Source organism: Pleurodeles waltl, chromosome 4_1, assembly GCF_031143425.1.
Source record: "Pleurodeles waltl isolate 20211129_DDA chromosome 4_1, aPleWal1.hap1.20221129, whole genome shotgun sequence".
Classification (NCBI taxonomy): Eukaryota; Metazoa; Chordata; class Amphibia; order Caudata; family Salamandridae; genus Pleurodeles; species Pleurodeles waltl.
The window spans coordinates 334,084,602-334,111,657 of NC_090442.1; the positions used below are offsets into that span (position 1 = coordinate 334,084,602).

Below are 27,056 nucleotides of genomic sequence, written 5' to 3' on the forward strand. Positions count from 1 at the left end.
ACTCACCCCCAGTCATAGATCTGGGTTTAATCCATCGTTCTTTTGCTCACCATGCCACCCCAGTTTGGACCCAGCCATATGCAAATCAGTCTTGACCCTGCTCCTCATGGGAACAGTCCAGACCGAACTGCCAAGCCAGGTCCTCACTGGACTGGAAACAAGCATCCTGGGACCGGTTTCGGGGTTTCACCCCTCATCAGCCAGGCTAACTTGAATCCAGTGGCATGGGAAGCACGGGACCCACGTCTGGGCATACCCTTCCCACTTAGGGCGACAAAGCAAAAACAACAAGTGATGGACGGAATGCTGAACATTGTCAAACACTCACCCCCAGTCATAGATCTGGGTTTAATCCATCGTTCTTTTGCTCACCATGCCACCCCAGTTTGGACCCAGCCATATGCAATCAGCCAGGCTAGCTTGAATCCAGTGGCATGGGAAGCACGGGACCCACGTCTGGGCATACCCTTCCCACTTAGGGCGACAAAGCAAAAACAACAAGTGATGGACGGAATGCTGAACATTGTCAAACACTCACCCCCAGTCATAGATCTGGGTTTAATCCATCGTTCTTTTGCTCACCATGCCACCCCAGTTTGGACCCAGCCATATGCAAATCAGTCTTGACCCTGCTCCTCATGGGAACAGTCCAGACCGAACTGCCAAGCCAGGTCCTCACTGGACTGGAAACAAGCATCCTGGGACCGGTATCGGGGTTTCACCCAAGGGCGACAAAGCAAAAACAACAAGTGATGGACGGAATGCTGAACATTGTCAAACACTCACCCCCAGTCATAGATCTGGGTTTAATCCATCGTTCTTTTGCTCACCATGCCACCCCAGTTTGGACCCAGCCATATGCAAATCAGTCTTGACCCTGCTCCTCATGGGAACAGTCCAGACCGAACTGCCAAGCCAGGTCCTCACTGGACTGGAAACAAGCATCCTGGGACCGGTTTCGGGGTTTCACCCCTCATCAGCCAGGCTAGCTTGGATCCAGTGGCATGGGAAGCACGGGACCCACGTCTGGGCATACCCTTCCCACTTAGGGCGACAAAGCAAAAACAACAAGTGATGGACGGAATGCTGAACATTGTCAAACACTCACCCCCAGTCATAGATCTGGGTTTAATCCATCGTTCTTTTGCTCACCATGCCACCCCAGTTTGGACCCAGCCATATGCAAATCAGTCTTGACCCTGCTCCTCATGGGAACAGTCCAGACCGAACTGCCAAGCCAGGTCCTCACTGGACTGGAAACAAGCATCCTGGGACCGGTTTCGGGGTTTCACCCCTCATCAGCCAGGCTAGCTTGAATCCAAGCAAAAATAACAAGTGATGGACGGAATGCTGAACATTGTCAAACACTCACCCCCAGTCATAGATCTGGGTTTAATCCATCGTTCTTTTGCTCACCATGCCACCCCAGTTTGGACCCAGCCATATGCAAATCAGTCTTGACCCTGCTCCTCATGGGAACATTCCAGACCGAACTGCCAAGCCAGGTCCTCACTGGACTGGAAACAAGCATCCTGGGACCGGTTTCGGGGTTTCACCCCTCATCAGCCAGGCTAGCTTGAATCCAGTGGCATGGGAAGCACGGGACCCACGTCTGGGCATACCCTTCCCACTTAGGGCGACAAAGCAAAAACAACAAGTGATGGACGGAATGCTGAACATTGTCAAACACTCACCCCCAGTCATAGATCTGGGTTTAATCCATCGTTCTTTTGCTCACCATGCCACCCCAGTTTGGACCCAGCCATATGCAAATCAGTCTTGACCCTGCTCCTCATGGGAACAGTCCAGACCGAACTGCCAAGCCAGGTCCTCACTGGACTGGAAACAAGCATCCTGGGACCGGTTTCGGGGTTTCACCCCTCATCAGCCAGGCTAGCTTGAATCCAGTGGCATGCACAGTTTTCTCTTCAATAATTTGGTTGCTAATGTTACAGTGATATTTTTTATGATGATATAAAAGATGTCATGAGTGTTATATTATCTGGGGTAATTAGCAGTGCATGGCGAAGGCGAGTTATAGTTACCTTAGGGCGTGAGTTATTGTTATAGTTGATAAAAAACAACCTTAAAGATTCATTAAAAAACAAAGGTTACAGTGACACTACAGTTAAGTTCAGATTTTACACACACAAAACCACAGAAGTTCATCTGTTATAGTTAGAGTTTATTGCAAGTAACTATAACTTGTGCCCTAAGGTAACTATAACTCACGCCTTCCCTGTGCACTGTTAATGACCCAAGATATTACAACACTCATGACATCTACTTTGCAGTAAAATTATTATTGGTGGGAAAACTGTGCATATAGTTGCACAGTATATATGCAATATATATATATATATATATATATAAATATATATATATATATATATATATATATATATATATATTTCAATAAACAAACATCCAAAACACTCAGGAGTTGAAAAGTCTACATCCGAAGCGTATAAAGATGAGTCTCCGTCATTCCAGAGAGATGAAAAGGAATTTTATTAGGCAAGGACTTTTCAACTCCCGAGTGTTTTGGATGTTTGTTTATTGAAATACAGGGGGTCGCGACCCCGTCTCTGTCTGCCGCGTGCAGGCTAAGACGTTGCGATTTTCATGTACTTATATATCTATATATATATGTCTCTCTCTCTCTCTCTCTCTATATATATATATATATATATATATATATATGTACATATACATATCTATTCACACATATGTACATATATATGTATAATAATAATGTATATATATATATATGTTTGGTTTTTTTTTAAACCAAAGGTTACAGGGACATTATTGTTAGGCTCACATTCCATACATACAAAACCATAGAAATTCAGCTGTTATAGTTACACTTATTTTAAGAATCTATAACTTGTGTCCTAAGCTAACTAAAACTTGCACCCTCGCCATGCATAGTTTTCTTGTCAATAAGTCTACTGCAATTATTGCAGTGATATTATCAATTATGTCATAGAAGAAGTTGTGGGTGATGTAATTTGCGGGGTAATTAACAGTGCTTGGCCATGATAGAAGTTATAGGTACCTTAGTACACGAGTTATAGTTTCTTGAAATAGCTCTAACTACTTTTCTTTAATGAATTGTAGCCATGCAAAATATAAACATATTCACACAAATGTCTCCATGCTACTAGTGGCTACTCAGTTCATGGAGATAATTCTGAAGAGTTAGTTCTCATTTTCTCTGTCTGAACAGTTTTAATTCCGCCCGGGAATTAGCCTTCCATACTGCCTGCTGGCTGTGGAAGGGGAATAATAGTGATGTCAGCTCAACGGTTCAGGTCAACCCAACTATAATACATTATTTTAGTTGACCAACTATGCCATTTTCTCTTTAAAGTGACTGTTGATGTAATTAGAAAACTAGTAGCAGATTTCAGACAGGCAATTCAAGCCTCCATGTACTGTAGTCTGGTAATTGTCGCTTCTGAAACGTTGTAAGGCTTGATTAGTAGGTGCAAAATGCAATTCATGCACGTTTTCTTCTATGAACGCGTTCATCAGAGGGCTATTAGTAATATATTTAAATCATGTATTGTATGAAAGAAATATATAAATACACACTGCAAAAGACACAAGAACATGGTAACGGTAGGTGTGCCTTTGGCAAGAAGCCGTGGAGGGCATTTAGAGAGCCATAACGTAAAGACGTAATTGCAAAGTTGAACATGACACTAAAACATTTGAACGATGGGACTGATGTCCTTTGTGAGAAATGTCACATGAGGGTCTTAACACATCCTTGATGTTGCAAAGAACTAAATCATACACTTCAAATGAATATGTGACCAATTGGTTGACTAAATGCTTTCAAAGACAGACCTATTTGTTCCCAATACTTGTTCAACCTGCTGCCATAAAAGACTCGTACTTATTCTTTTATTTCTTTGATTTATAGAGATGTTTGAAAAATCTATAAGTAGAAATTGACAAATTGTATATTTGAGCAAATGTTCATATGGCTTATAATTGAGGAGTCTGCTGATATGAACAGGCCATTGGACTTCCAATTTAGGGGTGAATTAACATAATTTCCTAGACACGCATTAAAGGGCTAATCCGGCTAATTATAATTGATTTAGTTTGACATTTATTGTGAAATTAGATTACATAACCTTATATATAATAATGTTACAAAATGTAAAAAGAAAGGTTACATAAAACAAATAAAATTCAGCTGTTACATTTGTGATCACTTAGTCTTAGTTTCGAGACTTCTAGAAGCTAGGAAATGAATACATTTGTGGAACCTTGACCCACTTTCTACCAGCATTTTAGGATCAAAAAGGCTCCTTAAAATGTCCTCCTGACACTACAGTCACTACATCGTCATGCTGAAATTGTGGCATATACCCTACCATGTCCTCTGAATCATTTACATCCAATTTTCAAGTTTTGCCTCTACATCCCCTTTCCATGGCCAAAACATCAACAGCTTCCCTTGCCCTTACTAAAGTAGACTTACACAACAGTTTTTTGAAAAAACGTTTATAAAAGTTATAACATGGTGTTAGCCATCAGCACTAGTCTTTGTCACAACAGTATTCCAAACCTCTGCCTATAGAAGTCTGATCCTAAATTACTTTGTCATTGCAAACAATTGAAATATTAGTTGCAAGATCCCCTAGTTCTTGTGCAATGACCGCTGTCATTTTTTTGCTGCGTGCACCATCAAGATGCCATTTGATGCAGCCCTGGTTCCCAGATAAATTAAATGGGGAGAGTTCTCTCACATTTCTTTTGATAGTAAGCTATCTCCTAACCACCATGTTCATATATTTTTCAGAATTTAAAAATATGTGTAGATGACTGTGGGTACATCGGACTATAGACCAGATGTTGTGATTTCCTAATTGCAAAACTTTGCAATTTGCAATTAGGAATTTGCAAACAGCTGTGTACAACAGTGTGCTTTACACTGTTTGTGATTCGCAGTGGGTCACAATTGACTTTACCTCGTCAATATTCATGAGATAGGTCACAATTTGCAACCCATTGGGAGTCGCTAAAAACACAGGGATGGTGGCCTGCTGAGGACATCTAGCCACATGTCTGTGTTTGCTTTTAAATAAAGCAACATTTTCTTTTAAATGTAGCACATTTTCATTAAAAGAAAATGGGATGCGCTTCAAAAACAAACATGAAAAGTTTAGTTTTTTTAAGAGTAGGCAGTGGTACATGAGACCACTGCCTGCTCTTCCAAAATGTTTTTATGACCAACACAAAGGGGAAGTGTTCCCTTAGGGACCCCTTCCTGTTTGTGAATGGGTTACCACCAAATTGTAATTGGTATTAAAAAGTAAATGTTTTGCAACCACATTTCGGTTGAAAAACGTTCATACTTACCACTGTAAGTCACTATTAGGAAGGGATGCCCTTAACATGCCTCTTCCTAATGCCAAATCGCTAACCCTTTTTCAATTCAGTAAAAGGTTGCTGAATCGCAAAACAGGGTCTGGTACATAGGAAAATGCCTTCTTTGTGATTTCTGTGCCTTTTGCTTTGCCTTAACCAGTCAGGTGCTCATTTTAAAGAAAGGCAAGTAAGACAAGTAAATGCACAGGAGCAGGTGGATTCCTGTGCTTCACAGGTGCATGTGCTTCTGACACACCACAACTCTCACCTTCATGCATAGTTTTCACAAGGCACACATGTTACATGGCAAGGGTGTTCAGAGGCGCAGGCCCAGTGTCATTTGTCATTCAGAAGCTACTGCTTTTGTTTTTCAGCCAGCAACACATTTGTTTCATTATGAATAGGAACATTTTTTTCTGAATGTGAGCCTTAGAGGTGTCAGATAACCTGAATCTGACTTTACTTTGACTGCACTAGATCTGATTAACATAATTATAATTTTGTTAGCCAGCTAGCCCTTTTTTGCAGTCTTGTTTATTTTTATTCTTGAATTACGATATTCCCATATTCACAGCATTGTATAACATTACTATAATGACATATGTATCAATGGTTGCAGTGTCTTAGATATATTTCACCTGAGAGGGCATATATCATTTTGTACCGTAAGGTGTGAATGTACTACCTGGTCTTATATTCCGTTCAATTTGCCTTTCGCACCTTGTCTCAAGAGCTACAGCACCAGAAATGCTTCTAAATGTCTTGCTGTGTAACTGATCTACTATTGCCTTATTAATGAGGGTTTAATGATAAATGATTAAGTAAACCCACTGTGAGGAAATATCACCATGTTAACTGATGTTATTTGCTCATAGCCGCACTAGCTTGAAGAAAGGGCATACAGAACCAGAAGAAGTTGATGGTGTACCCAAAGTGGAAGCAGGCAAGCGGCTCGATGAGCTGCGTCGACGCAGAGGGGAAACTGAGAGTGAGGAGTTTGAAAAACTTAAGCAGAAGCAGCAAGAAGCAACCGTAGAACTGGAGGAACTGAAGAAAAAGCGTGAGGAGCGCAAGAAGATTCTGGAAGAGGAGGAGCGAAAAAAGAAGCAAGACGAGGCCGAGCGGAAAGCAAAAGAAGAGGTAGGGATTTTTCTGTTACATAAACTGCTGATATTATGCAGTTTGTCCCAAAAAAAAGAACCTGTCAGAATAAATGTCCACAAATTTATAAACCATGTTTTTGTCTTTTATACATTTGGGTAGAAGTGTTGTATGTAAAAAGAATAGTCATTTGAATGTGCCTGTAGTGCCTGTAGGAAACTTTAAAATGGGATTAACTTTCCTAAGTTCATGTTAAATTTGCAAAACAATTACATAGAGAAAAGGAACCCTGCAGAGTTAAAGCATTGATCTGTGCCATCCAGTGTCCTTAACTGATTGTATCAGGTACAACCTTTAACATTTGTCACTTTTTTGCAGTGCATAAAGTAGGCACTATTTTTGACAAACAAATTATGATTTAAATGGTTCCATTGAAATCAATGTCAAAATGCGTTCACACTTTAGTCCAACAAGGCACCATCTATAAGCATTCTTATTTTCTCCAATGACATCACATTTCTAAATGAATTTATTTCATCAATTGTTTCTACTTATTATTACTCTGCTGGCGATACACTTTTTTCTCATTTGCTACCTTGGGCACACTCTTCATGACCTATGAGCACTCTCTTCAGTTAGAAGCTTCTGACTGCTTCACAGTCATCCGCTACTAAATGACCAATTGTTGCCTTGCGCTCAAGAAATTGAAGACGCAAATCTACTTTCATGTAAACTTTGTACCATCATATCCTCCTATCCTCATACAATGTCCTCCTGACACTCCAGTCACTACACCATCAAACATAATTCATGCCATATACTGTCACCCTACCATGCCCTTTGATTCCTTTATTCTGACCACAACAACGGTTGCCAGATATAGAATTCACAGATTTTGCCTCTGCATTCCCTCCTGCATGACCAAAAACGAAGTATTTGCGCTAGCCCTGAGTAAATTAGACTACCATAACAGCTTTCTTATAGTTATCCTTCTACATGCTCTCGTACCATTGGACATTGTTCTTAGCTTTTCCACTGGACTCTCTTTAATGTCCCCAAATGCACTTCTGTCCTACTTACTTGACACAAACTTTCTGGTTGTCATAAAAAATGTGAGCAACATTCAACCTATTAATCAGTCAAAAATATCAACGGCTTATTTCCATCTCATAGTTTTCCAATTTCATTGTTTTTCGCATCAATAAAAACAGAAAACAATGTGTCTTTCTGTATATTTTTAAAATGGAAAAATCTTAAAATAGGTCTTCTTTCAAATGGCTCTCTACACAGTCCAGAGGAGTCAAACTAGAGGTGAAATGTCCCTAAATAACTGCACCATGAGCAGCTGGTGTTAAAGAGTGTTAGGGACATGCACTGCCATTCTCAGTGAAGGAGCAATTAAAAGGAACCCAACAAACAGATTAACACGTAGCCTGGGGCTGCAGTTGGAATGAAGCAGTCCAGACAGTGTATGTAGAGGGAGGGATCAGGGAAGACACAGTGGTTGCTACTGCGCATGTGCTGGGTGAGGTGTTACTCACACTCGAAGACCAAACTAGTGCAGTGATGTGAGGAACAGTGTGTATGACCTGTTTAATCAGCTTTGCAAAAGTCTGCCCGTGGGCGCTGATTGCTGTGGCCTGGAGCACAGTCCACATAGGTCAAAAAACTGATTGTCTCTGGGAAAGGGCTGGCTTACGGGGCCATGCGGAAGTGGGTGCTGCTGAGGGGTCGTTCTGGGGGTAGAAGTCTTGTAGCTCGTTCCAGGCTTGAGCTGGAGGACCAGACTTGTCGAGGAGTGAAGAACACATTGCATCGGTAAGCTGAAGTGAAGCTGCTTCTCTCACTCAAGCTGCTGACTGACATGAAAATTATCTTAATGACTACTTGAACAACAAAGCTTTGCAGCCCTCATGCCATCTTCTAGCAGCTACCACATGGCCAGAGCACGGCAGCTGTGCCAAGGCCCTCATCACTGCCCAATATATGTGTGTTCTGTATTTGCTTAGACACTTGATAAGACAAAATTTACTTTCCCCAATTCATAACTGCAGTGAAGGATAGGGAACAAGAGTTCTGGGGCAGTAGGTTCATGTTGTTTTGTTAGAATGCGGTATACGTAAATCTTAAAATATCAGTTCTGGGGTGAAGAAAATTATGCTGATTGAGGAATATCTGTCTGTAATGTGTGTCATTTTTAATAATGACTGAGAGCAGAACTTCTTCATATAATTTACCTGTATAGATGCAAGTATCTGCCAGCATTTCAATTAACTTTCAAATATATTGCATTCTTTGCAGACAGGATCTGATGTACAATCTCTTACTCATCCTTGAGCGCACACCATTCCTACCACACCAGGAGTGGTAGGAATGGTGCGTTCAGTAGTACTTCATATATATGCCTAGAGTGCTGACTGCTGTGGCCTAGGGTAGAATCAGTAGACCACCCGTTTGCCAAGGGCTAAGCTAACAGGTGATGATAATGTGGGAGTGAGGAACACTGCAAGAGCTAGTCTTGGAGAACATGACTCAAGCAGTGCACTACAGCAGCCTGCAGTCTTGACTCTATTTTGCCTCCTTGACACCCATTCCCTGTATGATGAGTGAACCATCCAAGGCCACCAATTGGCTAGTCACTGTCAGCACTGTGGCCAGGTCCAAGACTCCTTCCACTATTGCCACAGCATTTACTTTGACCTTTTATTTGTACCCACACTAAGGCATAACCATTTTTATACATTTTCATCTAATGACCCCACATTTGCAAAACCTACTTCTGGTCTATGTTTATTTACTTACTTAATAGAGTGCACATCTTTTCTTCCACAAAGTGTTTTGCCTTAGATATGGATTAATGGGAGTGATAAGTTGACTTTAATAAGGGGTCATTCATTCATTCCCATGAAGGTGCAAGTGATGCACCTGGTAACTCATCAGGGACACCTCTTATAAAGTCCTGTCCTTGTGCTCCACAAAGAGCAGGAGCTGGCTCTCCAGCTAAGTCACTACATTTTTTCTTTACCTGCTTCAGTAGCTCAGACATTTTTTTGCAGCCTGTTGGTGAGCCTTGGCAAGAGCCATGACACGCTGAATGTTTAAGAGTCTGTGCTATAAAATGCACAATTTGAACCTCAAGTTTTCAAAATGTGCTGTTTTCTTGAAATTTAGCTCTAAAATGAACAATTTTTTTCATAGGAAAAAGAACCCTTCACCACCCTCCTTCATTTCAGATTTGCATGCTCAATCGTTCATTTTGGATTGGAACTTTCTGCCCCACCACTTGTAGAATCTGCTAGCCGTCCTTGCTGTGTGTGTGTTTGTTTATTTTTCTATGTGTGGCTGCTTACAATCCTAAAGCCAAAAGAAATTAAACTCACTGGCTAAATACATGCTGAATGCTATGGATAAAAATCTATAAGATTATCAACAATAAATATGGGTAAATACTGATGCAAACGTCAAAAAAAATAATCCGCTAAAAGGAGCCTTGCTTATAATATGAGAGTGACATTCAGTGATAGGATGATTTTCAAAACAGAAAGCGCTAACACCTGGTAATCAGTATTGCTGGTAATATTATGAAGAGGGTCTGATTTATTGCAGTGAAATTGTTTACATATACAAGCAAATAGGCAAACAGTCCACCACACATCAACATATTGCTGTTTGTGTGGAGAGTCAACAAAATAAATGCTGATAGAAAGACTTCATAATAGTTTCTGTGGCATAGCTCCAGTGTACATTCCATGTTCCTAAATTATTACAGGGCAGATAAACGTAGCATGGCTGATTGTTTCTGTGGAAGATTAAAATATTTACGCATTCTTGGATATTCGAAATGTAAGTGTATGCACCTCCACACCAAGCAGCAAAAGTAGATGCATATTTTACACCTTAAAAAAAGCTAGTCTGTGTGTGAATTTTTAAAAGAAGAAATGTCATCAGATGGGTGTCAATATAGTCTTTATTGGACGAAGGAGACATTTTATTGGCACCAGCAAGCTTAATTCGTGAAAAACTATTAGTATGCAAATATTATGTTACTCATTTAAATTAATTAAATTAATTTAGACAGAGTCCTGATGTCACTACAGGCTGGTTTCAGGACATATGTGTGTCTTTCCCAAAGGGATAGACACCAACTCTCTGTCTCAGTTCTGCCAACAGAGGAGTGAATGATAGGTGGCCGTCACTATTGGACCTCCTCACCCAACCCACTGGCTACTTTGGCCCAGAATTTGGAAATAATCATTTCTAACTTACTGCAGATCAAACTATGTGCCTTACCTCCACTTGCCTCTTTCTGCAAAAAGGTCCTCAGAAAAGTTATTTCTATATTTCCTGCTGCATTCTGTAAAACTGTAGTCCAGGCTCTAAGGATGTCCCTCCTAAACTAATGCAAATGCCTGTACCGTGGTTTGGTGTTATACCTTATGTCAAGGTTACAGCATATTTATAAGGGCACTTCTCATTTAGTGCTCAGCTTTTTCTCCTCACGCTCGGTTTCTCGTCACTGGTTGCCCATACTCAAAAGAGGTATTTTCAGGGCTCAATGCCTATGTCACAGAAGCCTACACTCTTTTCTCCATATAATCCTGTGAGGGGGCTACTCTTAAACATTTTTAATCTCCTGGTAGGTCCCAGAATTCGTTGCTCCAGGACTGGGGTTGTGCTTTCAGCATCATCATAGTGAAAGCATGACATTTCCCCCTCTTGTTTTATGCAGAGTAGGCAGTATTTCTGATTTCTGCAAATTGCCACAAACTCACCTCCTTTTTCTAGAAACATTTCTCTTGGCACCCTGTTTAGACAGATTCAGTGCCGGGATACCCTGCCCCTGTGTGTCTGTGTGCTATATAAAAATTATTCTTTCAATTATTGATTTATTAGAATCCTTGGGGACAAGAAACACTCATCATTTATTACAATCCTAAAATAATTATAACTGATGGGGTTGGTCCGATTAGTAATGGTGGGTACATGACAGACAGAGAGAAGGTAATTGAGGAAAATGAGCAGCTCACAGGAAGGCACACGCAGAGCTGTCTGTGGCTGATAAGAGAATAGATAAAAAGAACATCCCATTCGCCATGAATCTAATGGCAAGAGGCTGTTGTTAGCAGACTACAGCAAGGACTTGGATGGCGCCGAAGGAGCATCAACAATGTGAGGGAGATTTGTATGGAAATGTACCCATTAATTTGCAGAAGAAACGTTTGGTGAGGGAATGGGTATGCGGAGATGAGTTGTATGTGAGTAGTATCTTAAAAACACTATGCAAAAGTCTTTCAATGAAGGAGCGTGGAGGTGAGTGTTTAGAGTCTGTTCCTATCAGGAGGTGTCCGTATTGTATATAGAACATTTGTTAAAAATTAGAGATGAAGATTAATGAAAGTGCATTGAGTCTGAAACATATTAAAAAGCATGGAAGCGTCAGCTAAAGGCTACTTCATAGGGTGTTTGGTGCCTCTTTCCTAAAGAGTCTCTAGGCCCATTTTTGTAAAACGTGCACCTGAATACATACTTGGCCAGCAAAATTCATATAAATACAGAACACTTATCATCCCCTGAAGAGACCAGAAGAGATGTGCATACAAGCTGTCTTGTCACAAATGGGTATGTACTAATATCTCTTCACAGGCTTCCTAACATAGTCTGTGTGTCTGAAGCATTTGTTTCAATACAAGCTCTATAATATGATGAGGATATTGTTTTCACGAGCCTTTGTGGGGATCTATGTATTTATGATTCATTTCTTAACTTGTGCACAGACTTGATCTTTCCCAGTCATATATTGTCCTGACGAACTACTAACAGTGGATGTGAGAATGGAAGTTAGTATGAGAGCATTTGTAGCGGTAGGTTGTTGTGTCATTCTTTCTGGTTATGAAGTATGTCTCGACTATGGAGATCACCTGAGATGCTACCTGGCTTGCCTATTTCAGGACAAATCAGTGTTTCATACCACAGAGATACTACAAGCCTTATGGTACCGCCACAGACAAATGAATCACTGAGAATCTAGGCAGAAACACTGGGCAAAACATGCAGGAATTGTTGTAGAAACCAAGATTTCTGCATGCTATTCCCCCAAATCTTGCAATTCTTCTTATGTCTCTGGCCCTGTAATTACACGACTCCCCAGTAACGTAATTCCAGGGCAGTGAAAAAACATGGACAAAGTGGGCCGTAGCGACAAGATTCAAGCCATCTGTCAAGACAACCAAGTACATGAGAACAGAAAATGTTTCACTTTCATTGACAGGAGTCAGCTTGTGAGTCACACAATGGGAATGTCTGGGTATTTATCAAAGTAGCTATCAGAAATGAGAAAATAAATTAAGTTACCAGTGTGCACATCAAACCAGGGAATTTTGGCATACAAAATCTGCTCATCTGAAATCCACTCTTATAGTAGAGGCACATTTGTATTTCAAAAGAGATAGGACAAGTTAAGAATCATTTTGGTTTGTAAATTAATCGAAGGTTGACAACACAGATTTTTCTAAAACACCCAAACAGATTTTAGCACAATTTACAATGCATTGTTTTTTTCTTATTTTTCAGTACCCCGGCATGTAAGAGGAATACTTCAGTTTGTGAAATGTATTGCCGTATATTTTAATTATTTTAAAATGCTTCTTAACAAAACGTATTTTTTAATTGCAAAATACTAATGATACGTAACTTGTGTACCATGAGTTAATACTAGTTCTTTACCAGTGCTTTTAAATGTAATTATGTAAGAAATGTATTTGACTTCTTCTGTGGCAGTATGTGCAATAACATGAAGTCCAGTGTGTCTGTTTGCTCCAATGCTGAGAGCATCTTACAATTTATAGCTGAAAAATAGGTGAACTTGAGTTTCTTCTAACTTAAGCCTCTTCCTACAGTACAATATAATAGCAGTTACATATTTGACAACGAAACTCAATTTTACATACTGCTGAGCCATAGCAGTCTTGCTGGCTCACTACTTTGGTTTTGTGGGTCTGTCCCTTGTACATGACTTGAGGGCTTTGATGTCTATCTCACTTCCCTGCTTTTAAATGAGTGGTTTATCTCCTTATTCTAGTGTTGATCTCACCCAAGTGTGCATTTTGTTCACCCCATATCTATGTGGCTGGTTAACTGTACCTTTCCACTTCTGACTTTAGACAACTAATTTATTTCCATTTGTGCCCAGGCTCCTTGTTGGAGCCTGGACCCAAAAAAACAAGGGACTCACCAGCTACATCCTGCCTCCACTTCCTGCCAGGATTGTCTTTATAAACATGCATCCAAGCTCAGCAGCAGTGGCCATCTTGGATTTCTGGATTTTATGCTCTTTCACAGAGTTATGCTGTTCTGAGAAGCTCATTAGTGAGTTGAAATATCAAATGTGATGGTGTTAGTGAGCTGTGTTTTTCAGTCGACATACGTTGTTTATACATATATAAGACATGTGAAGTTCCACATCACAGATCCTGTTGACGTCCTTATGTGGATATCTACATTGCTCATTATTACTTGTGAAAAGATTGAGGCTAAAAATTAGCTGTCCTATTAATTCAAAAGCTATTAATCAAAAAACAAAGTATGCACTAAGTCATTAATTTCAAATAATCGAGTTATGGATTGTTGGACACTGTATTATAACTTCTCCCCATCACTGAATCCAGTTTTAATAGTGGCTCTGTAATTAGATTATGTTCATGTAGTTTTTAAAATGTGACACCACCTACCACCATTCCTCCTTTTATACTTAACAGTCTTCTGACAGCAAAAACAAGTGCTTCCAAGCCTAAATGAAATGTGAATTCTTAAATGTTTAACTTCTCTACTAGGAGTAGGCTATAATTATCAATACTGGTACGGCTTTGATGGTTGATATGTTGGGTATGAGCAGTCGGGTAAAAAACAAAGCAAGGCAAATGCAGATAGTTTCATTTGTAATAACAGTACTGTTTGTTTGATGATGTATAGATAAGTGTTGGTTTGTGTCCCACAGAAAGAAATAGTTGCTCTTCCGCAATAATACCAATAAAAGAATGATCAATTATTTTCTTTTAGGAGGAAAAGAAGCGATTGAAAGAAGAAATTGAGAAGAGGCGAGCTGAGGCTGCAGAGAAACGCCAAAAGATTCCAGAAGATGGATTGCAAGAGGAAAAGAAACCATTTAAATGTGTTACCCCTAAAGGGTCTCTTAAGGTAAGCTCATGTGTGCAGCAATTATTCACCACAAAGCCACTCATTTGAATAAATTATGTTAAATGTACATTTTCCAGGGTTTTATTAAGGCAATGTACTGCAATCAAAAACGTATGAAAAAGTCCTTAGATTAAAAAAGGAACTTTTTGCTTGACAAAAATATAAAGGTTATGAAAACAGCTCTTAACATACATCAGGCTTCTCATTCTAGTTATGAAACTGCTTGTTTATATGGAATATTGTTGAAACGTCTTGTGAATAGCAGTGCTACAAATTAAAATATAGTATCCATTTTCTCAACAATTTTATAGAAATAGCATCAAAAAGTTATGTTCAGAGTCAGAGTAGAGAGCTATCACTGTGTCAGAGGAACAGCCAGAAAATCACATTTGAGATAGAATGGACACAAACCGGTTGTGAACATCCTCTGTCTAGAATGTGGCACCCAAACCATCCCGTTTTGATTTGTTTCCAAGTTCTTTTTGACCAATGGATGGAGTGCTCCACAGACCTAAATGACAGTCACCCAGAGGTGAGGGGGCTTCTCTTGATGTCTGCAACTTGTTAAAGAAGCTGAAGTTCTGCCTAAGCACCCAGATTCCTTTCTCCCTGCTCACGTAGGAAAAGAAAGTACCTGGCCCTGCAGGAGGAGATACTATCCAGGAAGAGAAGGCCTGCATGCGCATGGTATGTGAAACACTCAGATGTAGATGAGTGGTGACAGGGAGTGATGCGGATTGACCTAAATTGTGAGGAGCTACCAAGTCACCTGGTACAGTTCCAGCCTTGAGATGTGTAATAAGTTGTGCAAATCATCATCATTGTGCTGCTCAGCATTTCTGCTGCATTGGTTTAAAGGCCGAAACTGCCTGAAATGAATGCCTGAGATGACTGCCGCCTGGCATCCACCTGGAGGTTGCAAAGGCTAAAAGCTAACACCACCTGCATCGGCCCTAGAGGATCTTGATGAGCCAGTTGAGCATGCTATTTAACCCCAGTGATCCAGGGAGGTATGCTGCCACTCTCTGGTGTCCCCCATCACTGATACTGATATCGGCCTGCATCACTGAGTCAGTTTGCATTTGAAAATGATAACAAGGGCTATACTCTCATGAACGAAGGCTAATACTCAGAAAGAGGAATTTGGTTGCTAAAAAGCTAACCTTTGCCAATATGAACTTGTTGCATGTAAAGGCTGTTTAACTGAGCTATGATGTAACATTGGGTAGTTGAAACTGGTCTACACTTATGCCTAATTTACACCTATACTCGTCTCTTTGCCGAAGTTGCTTTAGGTAGGAGAACTTTCAAAAGAGAGAGAGAGTGAGGAAACAGGCATCATAGATGGTATTAACAATTCACTAGACCTCATAGGAAGAATGCAAACCTGTTCCTGAATACCCTTTGGGGTATGTTGAGTTCCTTTTTGAGGCAGGATTAAACTATTATCTTTTAACAGAAAGATAAACATTGGGCTGAACATTGTATTATTGTGTGTGTTGGTTGACTGCTGAGTTCTGAGATCTTGCCCCTCACATTAACTCCCTCAGAAGTCTTTGGCTCTTTGCCCTAGCTACACTGTGAGTTAAGGGCAGAAAGGATGCATATGGTCCACATTGTAGAGTCATTGGAGAATGGATGCCGAACACCCTTGGTGAACTGCCTTAACTACTACAGTTGGAGTATAGTAATCACTGTCTGTACTGTGACTGCATTCTCCCCTAAATGTGGCCTGGCTCATCCTTCAGGAGCAACCTCATGATATTAACTCAGGTGTGGATCTTCGTTGACTTCTTGCTCAAAATAAACACATGCACGCTCTTCTTTATCCCTGAATTCAACTATGTTGTCAATGTGCATGATTACAAAATTGGAAACCATTCCTACAGTTAGAAGATTATTAAAGGGAAAGCTTTAGCAAAGTCACATTTTGGATGGTTAACATTTTTAACAAGGATTGGCTAAGCCAATGGATCACACTGTTTTCAAAGAGCACATTCACATGCTCCTCAACAGCTCCAAGCAGCACCTCCCAGATGAAGGCTAAATACTCTTAAGCCGTTGTGAGAAATTGGGTTGTTGGTTGAGGAGGGTGTGAGCCCTACTCAAGCAACAGCTGCATTCCTTGTCAGGATGAACTACAAAAATTACTAAATTAACCTGTGCTTAACCCTCTGATAGCATGGCACAAAAGCAGTCAGGCTTAAATTAGAGGCAATGTGTAAAATATTTGTGCAGCACTCAAACAATAATAAATTGAAAACACAAAACAACAAGCCCACATTAATTTAGAAAGCAGAGTAAAATAAAACAAAAACATTTAAACCAAAACCACAAATATCCAGTCAGTAGATTTAGAGTTATGTACTTTTTTAGTTCAATTTTTTGCCTAAATGATCAAAGCACCAACCACAGAGAAATAGTCCCTCATAATGAGGGCAAAAGTTATTGTTGATCACAATGTAGTTTGGATAAACAAGGTGGATTGGGCTCTGTCTCCACTTACCTTCGGGCTTAGAACAAAATTTGTAGAAACATTTGTGAAAAGGTACAGTTCAGTGATGCAAGGCACCTGGTGGTGTCCGAGGAGGAGGTGTATCCTTGAGGAAGTCTCTGTCTCCTCTTTCCTTTGGATTTAAAACAAAATTTGTAGAACAATGTATGGGAAGGTACAGTTCAGTGGTGCAAGGCACCTGGTGGTGTCCAAGGAGGAGGTGTAGTCTTCAGGGAGCCACTAGAAGAAGTAACAGTGAGGATTTCCACATTCAGACTTAGGCTCTCATTATGAATTTGGCGGTCGGATGAGCCAACCACCAAGGTTGCAGGCTATTACAATGTTCCCGCCAGGCTGAATGGCGTTAACATTGTATGACATGGTTCCCGCCGGACTGACCGGCGGGTGTACAGTGCTACAGTATTGGCCTTGGCTCCCTTAAGGGAGCCAAGGCCAATACCATAGCACACCAGCACCATCGTAATGCAAACTGTCCGATGGTGCTGGGCAGGAGGCCCCACTGTGGCTCCCGGCACTAGCTTTCTGCCAACCTTTTCATGGCGGGGTGACCTCCATGAAAAGACTGGTGGAAAGCTGAGTTAGAAAGCTGAGTTGAGTTCAGCCTCACAGTGACTGAGTACAACTCAGACCGCCATCAGCCTATTGGAACGATGTTCCTGGCGGTGACGGCGATCCCCTGGCGGGTCCGCCCACCAGGGTTGTAATGTGACAGTCGGACCACCTGGAGTGAGGTGGTCCGACCATCTCCACAAGTGTGGCAGTCTTTGGACCGCCACACTCTTAATGAGGCCCTTAGTCTCTTGTTTGGAACAATTTCCAATGGGATGAAGCTACAGACTGTATCCAATGACAGCCTTCCATAGAGGAGCCGCTGAGAAAAATTTGCTGTTGCAGAGAAGAAGATGGTGGGAGCTACCACGAAGCCATAACCGACCAGTAATGCACCTTAGGTGGATCAGCAAGCAGATAGGTCCCAGTAGCCTCTTGGTTCTTAGAAGACATTTTGGCTGAAAAAGTCCCAAGTTTTGGATTTTGGCTGGTTGGGCACATTTAGCACCTCTTCCACAGGTTCAGGATGGGGTGCTAAAGGGCCAGGAATCACTCCATGCGGGGTCAAGGAGAAGTTTTAAAGTTTTTTGATTTTTTTGTGTCTCTGTAGCTCTGAACAGGAGGTTAGCAAACTAGTCCTTGGAATTACTCTGGTCGTCCCAATTTCCATTAGGAAAGCAGGTCTTAAGTAGCACGTCAGTCATCTTGTGGCACAGAGCTGTGTTCAGGCAACAGGACAGTCCTCTAGGAGCAAGAGGGCAATCCGTTGAAGTACACAGCAGGCCTCAGGCAGCAAGGCAGTCCACTGAGAGTCCTCCACAGGTCCAGAACTACACTGAAGAGTGGGTATGAGGGTCCTATTTTTATACCTGGTGCCAACTTTGAAGTAGAAGAAACTTACAGATCTTTCAGGGCTAGTATAAAATATGTATGCTGAGTCAGTTCCTTTGAAATGTAAGCAGGAGCTGGCATAGTTCCACCCCTCCCTTCCTGCCAGGATGGCCCATCTTGCCATCAGCTACGCCCCCTTTGTGTTATTTTCTGGGATGAATACACAAAGGCAAACTGCCAAATACAGCTAGTCTTCTGGCCAAAGACACTGGCTGCGAGCACTAAATGGTTAGGACAAGAAAATGCCAACTTTCTAAAAGTGGCATAATCAGATTTGTTAATTAAATCTAACCATCAAAAATGATTTTAAGTTATCATTCTCTAGACATCCAATATGACATTATTACATGTTCCTAAACAAATGTTATCACTTATTAAATGTAATAAGGTATCTCAAGGTTATCCTCTGGGACAGGTATGCCTCACAGTAGTGAAAAATGAATGTGTGTTTTTTTACCACCAGGACATGTAAAACTTAAAAGTACATGTAAAACGTTTTAAATACAATACATCCTGCCCTATCGGCTGTTTAGGACCTACCGTGGGGGTGACTTATAAATATTAAAAAGGGAGTTGTAGAATTATCAGCAGGTTTATTTTGCCAAGTAGAATTGGCAGTTTGAAACTACACACAGGCTGCAATGCCAGGCCTGAGATGTATTTTAAAGGCCTACTTAATCCTGGCCCTCTGTATATGGTGTACACTTCACTAGGGGTGTATAAGTAATTTAAATGTGTCATTCAGGTGTATGCCAATTTTACTATCTTTTAAGGAGTGAGCACAAGCACTTTAGTACCGGTCAGCAGTGGTAAAGTGCTCAAAATACTAAGGCCAACAAAACAAAATCAGGAAAACAGGTAGGGAGAATGCTAAAACATTGGGGGAAGGCAACCTTAAGGCTGACAGGCCTAACAGCAAATATTGGCGATTTCTTGAGTCAAACACATATCTTTGATGTAGCAGGCTGCATTCCTTAAAACATTAATAGCAGTCACAGACTCAGATGCTTTCTGTACCAAGGTACAGTACCGTTCGATGGCATGTGTAGCTGCACATACACATGCTATGCATTGCTTCTGCCATTTAGTGTTGGGCACGGAGTGTTACAAGTTGTTTTTCTTTGAAAAAGTATTTTCGGATTCACAGAATCGAGTGACTCCTCCTCTTGGTCATACTGCGCATGTACATCGACTCCTTTGTTAGATAGTTTTTTTTCCACTGTCGCGTTCCGACGTGTTTCCTCTCGCTCTGAGATTTTCAATTTGGAAACATTAGATAACTTTCTTTGACCGTCGGTATTGTTTTGATTGCGTTTCCATATATAGTCGAGCCGATAGTACCTTTGAAAACCAAATTTTGCACTTCTGGGCGTGAGCGCCCAACTCGGGCCTTTTCGGGCCTACCACGCCGAAGCCTGATAGATCAGACTCTATTCCGATTCTGTCCTCGATGCCACATGAAATTTCCATACAGAGACCAACACCTGGCATGTAATCTGTGTCTCTCTCACGATCGCCGAGAAGAAGATTGTGAAGCCTGTCGATCATTCCTATCCAAGAAGACACTATGGCCCTCATTACAACCCTGGCGGTTGGCGGAGAAGCAGCGGTCTTACCGCAAACAGGCTGGTGGTAAAAATTTGGGAATTATGACCATGGCGGTTACCGCCATGGTCATCCGCCACTTCTCCAATCCGACCGCCAGGCGGAGACGACCGCTGGGCTGGAGACCAGGGTCTCCAGCCCAGCGGTCGTCACAATACTGCCGGCGGTATCATGTCCCAGCTGACCACCATGGATTTCATGGGGTTAGGAACTGCCATGAAATCCATGGCGGTGAGCACTATCAGTGCTAGGGAATTCCTTCCCTGGCACTGATAGGGGTCTCCCCCACCCCCCCACCCTGAGTCCTTCCCCTACACCCCCCACCACCCCTGCCACCCCCAAAGGTGGCAGGACCCCCCTCCCCACCCCTACCCCCAATATTACATTACACATTCACACCCGACACGCACGCAGGCACCACAAACACACATACCCGCACACACACCAACATACATGCCAACAGCCACACACACAGTCATGCGCACACACCCTCATTCAGACATACATGCACACATCCATACAGACATACATACAGACACGCACTCATTCCCAAACACACAACACCCCGCATGCATTCACGCACTCACACACCCCCTCTACATACACACGCACACCCCCATGCACCCACACATCACACAACACCCACCCCACCCCCCCTCTCCTAACGGACGATCAACTTACCTGGTCCGTTGATCATCCGGGAGGGGACGGGATCCATGGGGGCAGCTTCGCCGCCAGCACCCCGTCAGCAGAACACCGCCACGCCGAATCACAGGACGTGATTCGGTGGACGGTGTTCTGTTGAGGGGTCGGTGGAGGTGGAGCTACCTCCACTTCCCCGCCGTCCGCCAGTATGGCTGCTGGCGGCTCTCCATCCCGAAAAGGACGGAGGGCTGCCAGCGGTCATAATACGCTGAGTGGAAAACCGCCTGCACTGGCGGTCTTCTGCACGGCGGTCCCTCGGCGGTCTTGTAAAAAGACCGCCGAGGTTGTAATGACCACCTATGTAACCAGAGAGCCAGGAGACTAGAAATGGTGTAGAAGAGTACAGAGTATATCAACACCCGTGAGGAAGAACAGGCGCAGACGTCAGTTTCCATTTAGGACACTGACTCCGGAGAAGACTCGGAGGACGATAGCCAACTCATCACTGCCGGTCAACACGTGAGTACGACTGCCCATATGCCCTCTCCTAAAAAGTAATCGAAGGCCTAGGGTGCACCACTGCCAGAGAGCCATGGTTCGACCCACAAGAAAATACTCGGCGACTGACTTTCGGGTTCCGTGCTGAAAAAGGCCACACCTACTTCGATACCGGAGTCGAACAAATCCACCAAAAGCTCAACTTCCGAACCGAGTCAGCGGCCACACTCTTCGGAGTCGATACCTTGACGTCCTGCCTCCGAGCCGAAACAAGAGGCTGTCTTTTCGGGCCCGAAAAAATTGCAAACCTCAGAGCCGAAAAAGTATTCTTACACAGAAGAACAAGGACTTTTGAGCCACCGAAAGCAGAGCTCCAAGCCATATGATGAACAGTCCTCTAAATCATCAAAGACATCAGAATATATTTCTGAGGACACAAAGTTGGCTTTTCAGGAACATCTCAATACTGATCCACCGACAGCAAAGATTTTTAAACTGAAGGAGAAGCCATTACCTTTGTATACTTCTCCCCCACATTCACCACAACTTTCTTTTCAACCACCACCCATTAGCCCACCACCATTGCCTTCACAAACTCACTCACAGACTTATTCTCATGGTGATACGGTTGATCCTTGGGATCTGTGTGATCCAGATCCCATACCATCCAATGACCCAGACCTATATCCTTCAAAACCTTCCCCACCAGAGGATACAACTATATACATGCAGATCATCTCTAGGGCAGCTGCTTACCACGGGGTACTCATGCACAGTGAGCCTTTAGAAGAGGATTTCCTTTTTAATACCTTATCCTCCACGCACTCACGTTACCAGTGCCTCCCAGTGTTACCTCGCATGATCAAGCATGCAGATGAGTAATTTAAGGAGCCTGTTAAAGCTAGGGTTTTAACACTACGCATAGATAAGAAATGTAAGCCTGCACCTACAGATCCTGCTTACATTACACATCAGGTACCTCCAGACTCAGTGGTTGTGAGTGCTGCTAGAAAAAGGGCCAATAGTCAATCTTCAGGGGATGCCCCTCCCCCTGACAAAGAAAGCAGGAAGTTTGATGCTGCTGCCAAGAGGGTAGCTACACAGGCAGCTAACCAATGGTGCATTGCAAATTCACAAGTCTTGCTAGCAAGGTATGATAGAGTTCACTGGGATGAGGTGCAGGAGCTATTATAACACCTGCCAAAAGAACATCAGAAAAGGGCTCAACAAATTGATGAAGAAGGTCAGGCAACAAGTAATATTCAGATAAGGTCTGCCCTTGATGCTGCAGATACAGCAGCTAGAAGTTTGAATACTGCTGTAACCATAAGCAGACACGCATGGTTTCATTCTTCTGGATTCAAACCAGAAATACAGCAGGCAGTACTGAATATGCCTTTCGATAAGAAACACCTCTTTGGTCCTGAGGTTGACACCACAATAGAAAAACTCAAAAAGACTCAGACACTGCTAAAGCAATGGGAGCCCTATACACAAAACCTTACAGAGGCTCCTTTCATACGCAGCAATTCAGAGGAGGATTCAAGCCCCAATCTACAGAGACTTCTACCTCCCAGCCTAAACAAGGTCAACAACAACAGTACCAGAGAGGGGGATTTAGAGGCTCTTATAGAGGCCAACACTTCAGAGCCAGAGGCAAATTCCAGGCCTAAAAAAATGTCACTACCCCATCAAAACAGTGATTTCATAAGCATGCCATAACCCCACACATCTCCTGTGGGAGGCAGACTGCAGCAATTCCACTCCCAATGGCAAAATGTCACCACAGACCAATGGGTACTTTCAATTATCCGCAATGGTTATTGCCTAGAATTGATTTCTACCCCTCCAAATATTCCTCCTCGTTATCACAGGTTGTCCCCAGAACACAACATTCTATTACAAGTAGAAGTACAATCACTACTACTCAAAAAGGCAATAGAATTAGTTCCAAAATGTCAACATGGAACAGGGGTATACTCACTATACTTCCTAATTCCCAAAAACGATGGCACACTCAGACCCATTCTAGATCTCAGACCACTAAATCTATATATCCTGTCAGAACACTTTCACATGGTAACTCTGCAGGACGTCATTCCACTACTACAAACACAAGATTACATGACTACATTAGATCTCAAAGATGCATATTTCCATATACCCATCCATCCAGCTCACAGAAAATACCTAAGGTTTGTGATAGTGGGAAAACATTACCAATTCAATGTTCTGCCATTCAGCATAACAACAGCTCCAAGAGTATTCACAAAATGTCTAGTAGTAGTAGTAGCAGCTTACCTAAGAAGACAGCACATACATGTCTTTCCTTATCTAGACGATTGGCTAATAAAATCAAGCAATTTTATACAATGTCAACAACACACTCAATACACAATAGAAACCCTACATACATTAGGGTTCACTCTCAATTACCAAAAATTCCATCACAAAAAGCCTTAGCCTAGCCAAAAACACAAACGATACACGCTTTCCAAAATCTCATACCACAAATGCAGCCAAATCAACAATACACTTTAGGATTTATCATCAAATTATTGGGAATGATGGCATCCTGCATAGCGATAGTACCGCATGCAATACTAATTATGAGAACACTACAACAGTGCCTCTCACAGCTATGGTCTCAAGCACAGGGCCCATTGCAAGATCTAGTGTTGTTAGACCACCAAACGTACAAGTCCCTTCAATGGTGGAATCTCAGCAATTTAATGAAGGGGCGGTCATTTCCTGACCCTGTGCCTCAGACCACAATAACAACAGATGCATCAATGATAAGTTGGGGAGCTCATCTCAACAACTTTACCATACAAGGGGAATGGGATTCAAAACAGCTAAATTATAACATAAACTATTTAGAATTATTAGCTGTGTTCCTTCCCCTAAAAGCGTTTCAACTTCTTCTCAAACACAAGACTATCTTGATGAAAACAGACAATATGACAAGCATGTATTATCTAAAGAAACAAGATGGGACACATTCATCTAAATTGTCTCTTCTAGCCCAAACAATATGGAAATGAGCAATTCACAATCACATTCATTGACTAGCAGAATACATTCCAGGAATACACAATCAGCTAGCGGATCTGGTAAGCAGAACACATCAACAGATACACAAATGGAAGATTCACTCTCAAGTACTTCAACAGTACTTTCAAAAGTGGGGGACACCAGAAATAGACCTATTCGCAACAAGCGAAAATGCAAAATGTCAAAACTTCGCAACCAGACGCCCACACCCTCTGTAAAAGAGCAATGCTCTATGGATCAACTGGTCAGGAATATTTGCTTATGCTTTCCCCCTCTCCCACTACTTCTATTTCTGGTCAACAAACTGTGTCAAACCTCTCTTACCATGATACTCATAACCCTCACGTGGGCACGACAACATTGGTACACAACACTCCTAGACGTGTCAGTAGTACCTCACTACAAACTTCAAAACAGTCCGGATTTGCTAACACAAAACAAAGGACAAATCAGACATCCCAATCCCAGTGCTCTCAACTTAGCGATTTCGCTCCTGAAGTCATAGAATTTGGATACTTCCATTAGAATGTATGGAAGTTCTCAAACAAGCACGCAAGCCTACAATTAGACAATGCTATGCTAACAAATGGAAGCGATTTGTTTGTTACTGTCAATCTAAAAATACTGACCCACTTACAGCATCAATACATGATATTGTACGCTATGTACTTCATTTACAAAAGTTAAATTTAGTTTTCTCATTTATTAAAATTCATCTTACTGTCATATCAGCATATTTGCAGACTATACAACATACCTCTCTTTTTAGAGTTCCAGTTATGAAAGCCTTCATGGAAGGACTAAAACTCATTATTCCACCTAGAACACCACCAGTTCCTGCTTGGAATCTGAATATTGTACTCACAAGACTAATGGGCCCACCTTTTGTACCCATGCATTCCTGTGAGATTCAATTTCTAACTTGGAAAGTTGCCTTCCTAGTAGTGATTACTTCATTAAGGAGAGTTAGTGAAATAGAGGCATTCACTCTTGAGGAACCTTTTTTCCAAGTACACAAACATGAAGTTGTACTTAGAACTAATCCAAAATTTCTGCCAAAGGTTGTATCACCTTTTCACATAAACCAAACAGAGAAATTGCCAGTCTTCTTCCCACATCCAGATTCAACCGCAAAAGAGCCCTTCACATTCTTGACCTTAAAAGAGCTCTAATATATTATGTGGATGGAACAAAAGAATTTAGAATAACTAAACAGCTTTTTGTTGCCTTTCAACAGCCACATAAAGGTAATCCTATCTCTAAACAAGGATTGGCTAGATGGATTGTTAAATGTATTCAAGCATGTTACATGAAGGTGAAACAACAACTTTTAATAACACCTAAAGCTCATTCTACTAGGAAAAAAGGAAATAATCTGTCACATGGTCTACACCACATGCATTTACAAAGCATTACTGTGTAGATATATTTTCAAAGCAACAGGCCGATGTTGGTCAAGCTGTCCTAAGAACATTATTTCAAACAACTCCAACTCCTACAGGCTAGCCACAGCATTTTTGGAGGGAGAGCAACTGCTTTTTAGTCTATGCATAGCATGTGTATCTGCAGTTACACATGCCATCGAACAGAAAATGTCACTTACCCAGTGTACATCTGTTCATGGCATGTAGTGCTGCAGATTCACATGCACCCTCCCTCCTCCCAGAAGCCTGTAGTAATTGCAGTTTTCTTATTTGTACATATGTAAATACATTTACAGTTGCATGGACATCTATTTACTTATTTTTATAGCGCATCTACATTCTTTCACTTTATCACTCCTTCCTACACCCTTTTGCTGGAAAACAATCTAACAAAGGAGTTGATGCCCATGCGCAGTATGACCGAGAGGAGAAGTCACTCGATCCTGTGACTCCGAAAAGACTTTGAAGAAAAACAACTTGTAACGCTCTGAGCCCAACACTAGATGGCAGAAGCAATGCATAGCATGTGAATCTGCAGCACTACATGCCATGAACAGATGTACTCTGGGTAAGTGACATTTTCATTATATTGTTAATAGATGTCCCTTGAGTTAGGCACAAGTCTCCTATATGCTTCTGCCACTGCCCCATCTTGGGATACCACAGCTTATCAAGAAATCAGATATTCTTGAATATCTTCTTCTTTTTTTAAAAATGTTGAGCAGGCAAATTGTAGAGAAGGTGGGGATACAACATATGATTTCTATATTCTCTTTTCCAAGTCTAATGGTTTTTGCTCAGACACATCCCTTGCATAAAACAACTGTATTAGTAATATATAATGCCACCCAGTAACTGTGTTCTTGAAGGTGCAAGGCAGCAGTCACAAGTATGGGCAGGGAACAATGGAAAACTGGGATCGAGAGATGCACAGGACTAACAATGAGGTAGGAGTGGAAAGTGATGAGGGGGAGGGAGAGGTGATGAGGGGGAGGGTGACTGTTGACTGAGACTGGTGGCGATGAGAGTGAGAGGCTGCAGAATCATAGGTCTTTACTACAGGTCTCTTGAGCCAGACACAAGTCTTTGTTATACTAGGTTGCAATGCCAAAAGCCATTATTGGACGTCCCTTGAGTCGAACACCAATGCTTCCTGTACCAAGCTGAAATACCTCAAGTGATTAAGATAT

At 41.8% G+C, this 27,056-nt stretch overlaps 1 protein-coding gene across 6 annotated transcripts in view; it reads left to right on the forward strand.

The window, feature by feature from the left end:
* The window catches only part of CALD1 (caldesmon 1), a 519,621-nt gene that overhangs the window by 437,695 nt on the left and 54,870 nt on the right, over positions 1-27,056 (forward strand). For 4 of the 6 annotated variants that reach the window (XM_069228452.1, XM_069228451.1, XM_069228455.1 and 1 more), the window contains 2 exons: positions 6,267-6,531; positions 14,548-14,685. In XM_069228452.1, the coding sequence (XP_069084553.1) occupies positions 6,267-6,531; positions 14,548-14,685 (403 nt within the window). Of the gene's footprint in view, positions 1-6,266; positions 6,532-14,547; positions 14,686-15,306; positions 15,373-27,056 lie in introns of all 6 variants that reach the window. The other 2 variants (XM_069228449.1, XM_069228450.1) reach the window with 1 other exon arrangement.